The sequence below is a fragment of the Pseudonaja textilis genome, chromosome 4 (genome assembly GCF_049901715.1).
Source record: "Pseudonaja textilis isolate UNSWEBS1 chromosome 4, rPseTex1.2, whole genome shotgun sequence".
Lineage (NCBI taxonomy): Eukaryota > Metazoa > Chordata > Lepidosauria > Squamata > Elapidae > Pseudonaja > Pseudonaja textilis.
In genome coordinates this window covers 31,818,634-31,830,667 of record NC_141993.1, presented here as the reverse complement: position 1 = coordinate 31,830,667, position 12,034 = coordinate 31,818,634, and the positions used below count along the sequence as shown (strand labels likewise).

Sequence of the window (12,034 nt, the reverse complement as noted above, 5' to 3'; positions counted from 1 at the left end):
GCAGAAACAAACTGAGGAGAAACAGAGCCGACCGTATGGGTCGATACGATCAGTGCCCGGGGTTTCAAGAGCATGAAGCGCTGCCCACGCAGAAAACAGGCCGCCCCGACGGCTTACTAGCCCTGGAGAAGCAGCCTTTCCCTTGCTCTTTGTCGAACAGTATGACAAAAAGCGTGGGCACTCTTCACCAAGAAGGAATCATATCCCTTCACCCTCTGCGGCAGGCACGTTAATAGCGAAAGCGCTTCTAGGAAAGCAACTCAAAAGGATTCACTTAGTTGCTTGTACGTATATGCAAAAAAAGGAGAGGCGTTTCGAAACACCCTTTCACTTTTCCGCTATAAAAAGGTAAAGGGGAAAAAAGCGGGAAAATTAGGCGGCAGTGGATGCGCGATGAACTAAGTCAAGGGCGGGCGGTGCGTGAAGCTTGTTGGGAGTTGTAGTTTACCGTATTAGGAAGGCGGTACTGTGCTCTAATCCTTTTAACTACAAGGCCCACAAGGCAAGGCTTCATTCGCAGCGTCTTCTCCCCTCCCCCCTTCCTTTCCATCCCTCTTCGCTCTGCGTCCGGCACTTTTGCTTTCCTTTAGGTCAGCTGGGGTAGGCTCGCGCGCGAAAGAGTCCCGGTTTCAGCCAATCGGAGTTTGGCTGCTGAGTTCCGGGATCCTCCTCTAGCAAAAGAGGCTTCGGGGCTTAAATGTGAGTGGGACTTTGGACCAGATTCGCCAACACTGAAATTGGCGCGTGTTTTTCTGGCAGCCACAGCTTCAGTTCCAGGCGATTTAAGATCGAAAAAAAGGAGATTCCAAAAGGCAAACAGGCAGGCAGTCCTTCCATCCATCATCTAGTCTGTCTGTCTGTCTGTCTGTCTGTCTGTCTATCTATCTATCTATCTATCTATCTATCTATCCATCCATCCCCCCCCCCCCTTCCAAAGAATGGTGACAACCTGATAATGTAATAATTCATCCCTGGTGTATATAATGAAGGGATTATGACTAGAATTGAGAAACAGGCCTCTCGGGCTGTGTGTTTCTTCTGCAAAGGTGTCTGACAGCTTATCTCACTTTTCACAAATTACAAATGGCACTGGAAAAAGTGACTTAGGACCATTTTTCACATTTATGACTGTTTGCAGCATCACCATGGTCACATGATTTACATTTGGATGCTTGACAACTGACTCACATGACAATTGCAGTCATGTGGGGTCCTGTGATCACTTTTTGAAACCTGACAAGCAGAGTCAATGGGCAGACCAAATTCACTTAACCATGTTACTAATTTAACAACTGCAGTATTCACTTAACAAATGGGGCAAGACAAGTTGTAAAATGGGGCAAGACTCACTTAAATCTCTCACTTAGCAACATAACTTTTGAGCACAATTTTGTTCATAAATTGAGCACTACCTGTACATTCTTAGGTAGGAGGCAGGTAAGGAGCCTGAAACACCTAGTGACCTAATGATAGAGCCAAGAGATCAATGCCTTTTATAACCGTTAAAAAATAACAACATTGGAATATCCACTTGGCGTAATGTTTCAGCCCTGGCTCCTTTCAATATCTGCTTCCAATGTCTTGACTTGCTCTCATTTTCACACATATGAATTATTCCTAACATTTGGTGATGGTCCTGCTTCAAAATGCATCAGTGATTTTCCCCAAGCCAAGGGTGGCTTTCCCATTCCCAAAGCAAAATATTGAAATATTAAAGTACTTGAAAACCAAAACCAAACTCACTGGATACAGTATGTGTAGTAATCCTGCTAAGAGGGAATTTAAAAAAAATTAAAACAAAACAGTCCACTATAGTTTCCTTCATCTTCCTAGCTTTTCCTGCCATGTTTCGATTATTACTTTTTGTACAATCCTGAGTGGGAGGGGAGTCTGAATCTTGAGAGAAAAGTGTAATAGTTTAGATTCTTGTACAAGCTTATTTTTACTGTTTACTTAGGGTGTTGGGAAGTGAGGGTGTTCATTGGCTTGGTGTCTAGAGAAGACTATATTGGGCTTTCCAAAAAGGTCTATATTTAAATAGCTTTTTAAAATTGACTTTATAATTGGAACAACCAAGCATCCATGTGAGCATCTCTGGGTAGATAGAAAAAAAGTGAGAACGTGCATTAATATTACATTTTCACCACTCTTAGTTTCATTTCTTTAAAGGTTTAGTTATCTTTCTTGTTTACCTGTAATAAAATTGTGGTAATTCAAAGTTGGTTTATGAATGGAGCAGCATGGTTTACTTGCAGATGTGCTTCTTCATTCATTATGTGAATGCCACATATTGAGGAATTCAAAATTGCAGATTACATTTATGTCAATATTTTGTTTTTATTATATCTTTATATATATATATATATATATATATATATATATATATATATATATATATATATATATATATCTTTAACGAAATTTAAAGAACTTTGAATTAAATGTTGTAAGCAAAAGACGTATAACCATAAGATGTTTCACAAAGACATAAAATCCATGGCTTTTAATTTCACTTCAGTTAATGAAAACATCAGTTTCCTCCAATTCAGAAGAAATTCACCACTCTGCATAAAAAAATGCAGATGTGGCACACACAAGCAGGATTGATTTAAATCAAGATGATTTAAATAATTGATTTAAATCACGAGAACTCTTATTTTATATCATTGATTACAATCAATTTTCCAGTGATATTTCTTGACATATTTTTAAACAATTGTGCAAATGTGATTAAATACATTAATTTATAGTTCAGTAAGCATTTTGCAATATAGTTTGATTAGTTTGAGCAGTTACTTGATTTTTATTATTTATGAAATAGTGAATAATTATTTATTTGCCTAACTGTAAGAGCAATAACATAGCATAGGAATTCTGAAATCATACAAATTAGAGTGCTTATGTTTAATTAAACATAATTTTAAATGAAAAACATTAATTGGTGCTGTAGGAACAACTTTCAGCATTGTTATCCAATTATGGTCTTTAAATTTGACTTCAAATACTTTTAGATTTTGATAGACTCAGCATTATAGCAATTGCTGAAGTTTTTTTCTTTTTATATAACTAGAGCTTTGGTTATTTTTATTCAGACAACTTATCACAAGGGTGTCAAACTTGCAGCTCATGGGCCAGATGCATCACGTGCTGACCATCCCCACCCATGGGTTAGCGAAGGGGAGGAAAAGTCACTATATGTCACATGATGACGATGTGACGAAGCACGTTTGACATCCCTGACTTAACAGATAGATAATTTTTGTGATTAACATTGAAAGAAAGCCTTTAAGGGCAGCCTAGCTTTCAGTGAAGCAGCAAATATTTCAATGTTAGCCAGTCACTGTGAGAAATGAATTTTATCTAAATTTGTCAAATTTATTATGGTGAATAAGATTTGGGGCTCTAATTATAATTTCTAGAAATTTGAATGTAGGAAAAAACTGTCCTGTTTTAAATATACATGTTCAAAAGACTCAGATTGTTGATTGATGCAGTAGTTAGCTTATATGTACAACTAAAGCAAGCTACCTGGAAACCTCAACTCAGTATTTTCTCAAAATATGATATTGAGTTTTTAAATATGAAAATTATGAAAATATACTAATATAAAATAGTTTGATATACAGAATGCATATTAAAACTCTGCTTTTTACTCTGCTTTATTTTGTGGCTGTCAGAAATGGCTTTGTTAGACTTTAAACAAGAAAAACCATGAATTCTTTCTTTCTCAAGACTGGCAGGAACAGACCTACCAGTTTCCACAAAGTTGTTTATGAAACAATATAACTTATAAAGAAGTGATCTTTAAGTATTCAGCACAGAAATTCAAACGAAGTCCTGCGTTTTGTAGCTTTTAGAAAACCTGGAAGTATTTTGGTATATGAATATATTGCTTAACATATTTCATTTATGTGAAAATATAATATTCCATTTTATGGCTACACACACACACACACACACACACACACACACACACACACAGAGGTGGGGGGTGGGGGGGAGAGATCTTAAGATACTTGCTAAAGTAGCCTTTATCAGCACTTCCTGTCTTCATCATTAATCTGCACAGGTTTATCTCAAAAGATTGTAGCATAAATTTCCAGGTCATGTTGGAAAGAGAAATAGGGACAAAATAAATTATTTAGTATTGGGGGAAGGAAAGTATTTCAGGTTCTCTAATAAAGTTTTAGTTGTTCACAGTTCATAATATTAATTATGAAATCTCAGGGTCAAAATATTATTCTTTTTTCTATAACTGCTTTTTCATTTCATTGTGTCCTACAAGATGTGTTAAAATTCATTTAATAATAATAAACATTAATATATAAATGGCCAGGCAATCAGGTATGATCCTGCTCTGGGATTTATCTGTCTAGTATTTACACATTATCTAATGAGTCAGTTGCTTAGGCTGTTAATAAATATTGCCATGATATGACTTCAGGTTTTCAAAATAAAACATATATTTAAAGGTTTGGGTAAAATAGCTTTGCTTGGAAGCTGGCCTCAGCAAGTTTTATCTACCGTCTGATCCATGACAAATTAATTACACTATTTATGTAGCTACTGCACCATACCCTATAGGAAGCTATACTAGTTCTACAGTAAGTTGTGTTACTGTGGCTACTTTATCTCCTGATAAGTCCGTAATTAACTTGTCACTACTGTTTAATGCTTACGGTATGTAGAGAATCAGTTAATGGCATCACTAAAGCGGTAGTAGCCTGAAGGAGAAGTTCATGCCCACTGGGAAGGCTATCAGGGATTGCTTAAACACAAAGCACCAGGGCCTGACTGGAAAGGTATTAGGATAACAAGTTACAAATGCTACTGATGCAAATATAGTTAGTCTCTGATGGCACTCTTGATTTGGGATCAGACTAATTTCTATTAGAAAAAAAGTAAGTGGTGTTTTTAGTTGTTGATAGCCTTTTACTGGAAAGTAAATTTATGGCATTCAGTGAGGGTTGCATATGTGTATATAAGTACAGGCTTCTGTTACAGAGTATTTATTATAATGTTAAGAATGTTGTTTTCTTTGAAGACTATATGACTATTTCTTATACTGCCCTGGAGACCACTAACATAAAAGATGGCATCCTAATGCAGGTGTTGAATGTTAAAAACTCAGTTTATATAGCAGTGGTTGTTCTCAATTCTCAGTTCAACCAGAGTAGTTGAATCAGTCTCACGGGAACAAAATGCAGTTCCTTTCTGCATCATCATCAACCATAGTGAGCCATGATGCAGCTATTTTATGGTAGACTTCAAACTATTTTGACAAAAGAAAGTGTTACCCTTTCATAGGGAAAAAGTTGCATATTTAAAGAAACCCATGAAATGAGCTAAATCTTAAGTATATCATATGTGCACATTCTAAACTGTATATGTCAGTGTATTATATATTTAAAGATCTCCCATGTTAGAAAAATTTCCTGTTTGCAGCACTTGTAGAGTCAGCAAACTATCCAATGCAGTCTGCATTGCCTGTTCCCAGAAGTCAAGGGGTGAAACTGAATGCACGTTCTACCAATAGCACAACTCGTAAAAGCAAGCACTTGTTAAATCTATTTGTTTTTATTATAGACATCGATCTGCCAGTCGCAATAATGCGTTTATGGACATTTTTCTGCAAGCACAGCGCTGGTGGCAGTTTTTACTGACAAATTGAGTCATATGGACAGTAGTTCAAAATAAGCTTACTTTATTGACAGATTGTGCAGTTCTGTAGTTCACTGTATTCTTAAGAAAGCTGGAATGGCAAAAACGAAGCTATCAGTAATGTAAGAAAATTGGTCTAATTGTTGAAGTACAGATTAGAAAAGTAGCTTCATTTTTACATACTTTTTGCCTTTGGTTTTATGCTCCCTGAAGAGACAGGACCCCCACAAGCTAAAACACAACATGCATGTTTTAGGAAGAGCCCTGCAAACCTGAAATGGTAATAGCCATTGTTTTGGCTAACATGAGTTTATTTCTTCCCATGTAATTTAGGTTGGGGCTATAGTCAGGTTTAGGTTAGAGCATTTTATATTCATGCATTGTGAAATACTTTTTTAAAAAGTCTGTTCTGATTTAATTAAGTGTACTGTTTTTCCGACTCACACCAATCACTCATAATTTTTGGGGGGAACAATTATACTTCTGGATTTATACCTGTTCTGTGCTTCCTGCCTCTACCCCCCAGGGGCTCAGTATTTATATCAGGTCCACTGGTGTATATATGTGAATTTTCTGTCAGATTTCACAGAACCTGTTAGAACCATGGCCCTGTATTTGGTGAGTAACAGCATAATTCTGCACTGCAAGCAAGAAGTTAAGTCCCAAGATGCACATTCTAGGATTTGTCTTATTTCCTTTTTGAATCAACAGAAATGTGACGGATCCTTCCTGGCCTTGTAAAGCAGAAAATATCTGGTAAGTATTTATGTAACATTTTGGCCTGGTCTAAGAATATTTGATTCTGTTTGGCGCTGAATCTGTGTGGAAAAAGGTAGTGACAGGAAGTGAAGCTATCTGGCACAGGATGGTAGTATATGAGATTAATAATAGCTGTCCCACTTCTTATACACTTAAAGCTCCTAATGCATTCAGAACAACTGCATTATTAGATTAGCAACATCTGTTGATGTGGTGCTTAAAAGTTTCTGAACCTTCAGTATTTCTGCAAATGTGACCTGAAATGGGATCTTTTCTCCACATTAAAGAAATGAGTCAAAATTATTATACTTACATATTATTTATTGAGGAAAATGATCCAAAATTAAATATCTGTGAGTCTAAGGTGCATTTTGTATCCCACAGATATTGATATTGATATTACTTGCTTTTGTTCTGTAAAAGAAATAAAGTTCTCATACTATATCTGTCTATTCTTTAGGTTAGACCTGTGGTTTCTCAATATTTTTAACATTTCCCAAGAACTAGATAATACCAGATTGTATATTATTTGACTATGTTAGGAAAGTGAAACATTGCTGATAGAAGACATGCTAATTGTTCAATGAGTGCAAGCTGTGTTCCTGCAACCTTGTCTTGTTAGTCAATAAGAGAGAGTAACGTTGCCTTGTAACACTGCAAGATGCTGACTGATCAATTGAGGTTATAATGATATTTAAATTGTCTTATGGTTATTTAGATCAATCATTGTAAAGTGCAAGCAATGAAATAATTATTTTAAGTACTGAAAACATTTAGATGCTTCAGCATTTCTACACAATACTCTATTGCAGGCTTGTGTTTTTGAATATAATCATTGCTATTCAGGGAAATTACAAATAAAAAGGGAATTGTGAAGTGGATTTTGACAATTGTGTAACTCATGAAAATATCATTTTTACTGATGGGCTTATCTGCAGAAATAATTCCTGGGAAAGTTGAATCTAATGGCTATCATTATCTTTTATGCAAACTTAAAAGTGTTTACTAGCCCAGTTACCTGGATTTTCTCTGTTAGAGCTGTGTTAAGCTCTTTCCAATGAAAGTTAGAATATTTTGGACATACGATATGATACCCCAAAAAATACAGCATACTTCACTTAATACTCCAAGGAAAGATTGAAAGCAAACGAGGTCAAGGCAGAAGAAGAACATCATGGCTTCAAAATCTAAGGGACTGGTTTGGACAAAATTCAATAGCACTTTTTTGTGCGGCTGTTCATAAAAATAGGATTGCCAACATGATCGCCAACATCCGATGATGGATATGGCACAAGAAGAAGACTTTCCAATGTATTTAAGTAAAACACTTTGCCTAGATAATGTAACTACATTACTGTAGTGTAAAAGAAAACTGGAACTATAAGTAGCAACTTGGTAGATACAGCACTTAATAAATTGCATCCAGTGGAGTAAAGATAAAGCGAGTACAAATACAGATGGTTTATGGATTGTTGCCTAAACTATTGCTCCTTGAAATTGGAGCTAGTTGAGTGAAGTGTTCATGAATAGGAAGGAGACAAAGATTGCTGCTATAATTATTGCACATAAAACAGTCCTCTGTTACTAAGTATGCTTTGTTTTATATTGTGCCATTAATATTTAAAAGGTGGATTTGAATTCTTTTCAGTTATCTCCATTTAGTGGTTGTTGATAATTCCATAGTGAGAGCCACTAAGAATATGATTAACCTTGAGGGTCATCTTATAATGTAATTATTAATGATTGATTCTATGCTTGAAATCAATATAAAAAGTTAAATTGCTTGGCATATATTTGAGTTTGATTTCCTACATTTGGTAAACATGACAACTGGTATTGGCTTTATATAAAATGTGTTTGAAGGTCTAAAAGTATGCAGCTTGGTTTTTAAATAATTATGGCTAGATGTGGTGTTTCTTACATGACATATGTTAATATGGCCAGTAGTGTTAACAATGTGTGCCACTAATAGTTAGGGTGGGGATGAACAGTAATTGATCTTCCAGGGAGTGCTGTAATGTAAAAACAATTCAGGCTGTTTGAAGTATATTTTACAAGTACGCATTGGGCCTTTGGGATGTTACATTGAAAAACCCAATTGTACAGTTACCATGGGAACCCAATTAAAATAGATTGCTTGGTTTTTTTCATCTTGATCAAAAATCTAATGTACTTTAAATGTTTTCATATGAAATTTTATTCATAGGCTGGATTGATATAATAATAGCTTTTATTTGAATATTAAATTGAGACAGGCTTGTATGTATTAGTACTTCCCAGTCTTGAGCAGAAATAGATATTTTGTGCATTTATTGTATTTTTTAAACCCTGTTAACCATGGAATGGTCGCTTTTTAATGAGGCCACTTACAGTTATTTTTTGCATGCTTAAGAATTTTAATTTTTTTTTGAATAGAACAGATGCTGTCTTTGTAATATGATTCTTCCCTTTTTAGTGACATATAGGATACTGACTTTTTCTAAATCTTTTGTACGTTTCCTAATGTCTTTTTTTCAAATGCAAGGACAACAAGTATGGGAAGATTTAAATTTTGAGAAGTGAATGTAAGTGAAAGGTATTTACAAATACATTAAGATTGGGAACAAGGAAGCAGTGAATCCTTGAAAGTTTTTTTAAAGTGTATTAGTTGGAAGGTGAAAGGGTTTTTTTTTAGCTTTTATAGTAATATATGTAATATTCTCTCTATCTCATCATATTTCAAAATCTGGAAGTGTAATTTGATGCAAATGGTAATCTGCAGAGAAATGCACATACATTTGTGCTATTGCAAAATCATTAAAATATATTTTTAAATTAAAAATTATTTAAAAGAAACAATTGAATATTTAAAATGACACATTTTAAGTGCATTGTTTAAAATGCTTCTTTGAATATCTCTTTAGATATTGAGAATGGATTCTAGTTTCAGTTATACTTTTTCTCTCACGCTGGGATCTTCTCTGAGTGGCAAGCTAAGGCACGTCTAACATCTAACTGCAAGAGAAACAGCAGCTTGCTTTGCAACATATTCCAACCTCTGCTTTTGATCTACTAGCATAGAATGTTCTCAAACTCAGCCAAACAACAGCACAATTCTTGGAGTCAGGACTAGCAATGTCAGTTGTTAAAGTGTCTGTGGCCTTTTAGCCAATGAAATGGCTAAAGACAGATTATGACTTTGTATTATATGATACTGACAACATTCTAAATATTTTTCTTGTTTTTAACATTCCCATAATGATCCTTATGTCCTCTATGTACAAAGTGGAAGATAATAATAATTTGAATGTCTCCTTTTATGTCAGCCAATATAAAACATTTAAGTTTCATGTTTGATGATATAGAACGATGTATAGTGATATTTCATAATATTTCTCATAGCTATTTTCATAACAGTTTAACAAATCAGAATGTAAACATGGGGTATAAAACTATTAATGTATCTTGGAAGAAATATTAATGATAAAATAGTTGAAAATTATTTCCCATGTGTTCGAAATACAATAGATTGTCTCAATTTTAAAAATAATATACTTCTCTATTTTATTTTAGAAATCTAGGTCTTGGCTGGTCACATTACCTGTACTAAATTGGGTTAGCATGATTGAAAGGGGATATGATTTCTATTCAGGCTGTTCAGAGCTCTTTATTTTTAACACACGTTTAACTAAAACACTTGGGAGAAGTCCATTTGTTGAAAATTCAACATCCCCACCCCTCTAATTAAGATCTGAGAATATTCCCTGTGTATACGTGTCTGAATTAGCAAAGAAAAGGCCTCCAGCAAACAAAATAAAGCTAATCTACATTTTTCATTGTAACTTAGGTTGTTGTAAGGCACGATAAAAAGTTTTAGAGAGAGAGGTGACCTCAGTTCTTTAGTATTGAGCTTGTTTCTCATTTTCTATCAGCGTTTTAGACCACCATAGTAAAAACAAGTTACTTTAGGCTTTGCTGAAATAAACGGAGCTGAGTTCCAAATGATAACTTGGATGTAGACTAGGATGTAGATAGGTAATTGGTAAACCAATCTAAATCATTCTGCCCATGAATGGGAAAAATTAGCCTGATTAGAAATAATGGAAACAGAGAAGTGGTAAACGGGAGTCTTCAAATATATAGTTCATCTGGAATGCACTATTTTTACAGGTTTTTGAATGGATCTTAAGTTGCTGTTCTTTCCTGTGAATTTTTATTTCACAAGACAAGCGATGAGAGAAAGCTTTATATAGTCATTTGTTGATTATGACTCATTACAGATGATAAATGACCTGCTGAACTTCAAAATTCCTGTTTGCTCAATAGAAAAAAACTCCATTTTCTGTGTTAGGCTGTAAAGTGTGAAACCAGCTTTTTGTGAGTTTCTATATGATAAAAGAAGATATACTATGGAGCCATGCCATTTTTGTACATAGCTGTGTATAAATGAATGCTTTTGTGGTGTTTTTTTCCTAATGAGTTTCATTCTTTTCTTTTCTCTTAGGCATTTGACATGGCTTCAGAACTGCGTAAACAAGTAAGTTGCTGTAAGGATGATGGGAGAAAAATAGTGCATTTAAGTCCACGCACAAAGTAATAATGTTGGAGAAGAATTCACATAACAAAGTTGGCATCCTTCCCCAATGTCCAGCAGTCAGTGTTAAAAATCCAGTCAACAAGATTGATGCTGCATTGTAAATCTCAGTAACTCTGTCATGGTTGGTAACAGGCAGCAGTAGACCTTTCTGCATCACATATTTATCTTCCACAGAGCATAACCTAATTGAACATTGCTATACTTTTTAGGGTTAACTGAGCCTTTTCTGTCCTGTGACTAGATTAATCTTCTGAAAAGCAAAAGAAATAAAACCTAAAGTTTTGTTTTCACATTGATATTGTGTATTCATGTGTAGTGTTTGATATTCTGTGTATTTAATGGGTATATAAATTCTATAGAGCACTATATTTTAATAATTGTTCATCGAACAGCAGCATTGGTAGCTGATGTCCCATTTAAATGCAGAATATGTTAGAAAAATCATAAGGTATGCATATATTACTTGAAAAATATTCTTTTTTTTCTCTCCCTCACCCGTCTCTTTCTGATGGTAAGAGAGCTTGTTCAGAATGTGTGTTAATCTAGTGCAACTCATATTTACAAATCACAGCAGTCAAATCCATCAGATGTAGGAATATCTGCTTTTTAATTTATTTGACAATTTCTACAGATTGGTGTGATTTAGGGTATGCCTTCTCCAATTCCACACTTCAAAAGAAGAAAATCATAGAACAATGATAAATATGAAATTATAACATTTTTCCTTATATTTATTTTAATATTCTTGACTTTACATGATAGTCTTAATGAATTGTAATGTTGTCTAAACGTCTATTCATATGTGCCTCAATTGCTTAAATCTGTGGAAAGTTATAAAAACTACATAAATTTGTCCTTTATGTTTCACTCTTAGAAGTGAAGGCACACACAATTATTTTATATATTATTTTATGTGCAGGATAATACAAAATATGTATGTAGAATTAGAGTTATTGGGTTTATACTATTACTGCCAATCAATAATGGCTTGAATAGAATCTATTGAAATAGGATCACTCCTGAATTTTGTCCCAGCTC

General features: G+C 34.5%; 1 protein-coding gene across 7 annotated transcripts in view; it reads left to right on the top strand.

The window, feature by feature from the left end:
* The first annotated feature begins 203 nt into the window (after positions 1-203).
* Positions 204-12,034, top strand: part of MGMT (O-6-methylguanine-DNA methyltransferase) — a 219,981-nt gene continuing 208,150 nt past the window's right edge. For 2 of the 7 annotated variants that reach the window (XM_087932525.1, XM_087932523.1), the window contains exons 1-2: positions 4,736-4,802; positions 10,904-10,936. In XM_087932525.1, coding sequence (XP_087788651.1) covers positions 4,740-4,802; positions 10,904-10,936 — 96 coding nt within the window. In that variant the 5' untranslated portion in view covers positions 4,736-4,739. Of the gene's footprint in view, positions 349-539; positions 700-4,735; positions 4,803-6,372; positions 6,418-10,903; positions 10,937-12,034 lie in introns of those variants that run through there. The other 5 variants (XM_026710605.2, XM_087932528.1, XM_087932527.1 and 2 more) reach the window with 5 other exon arrangements.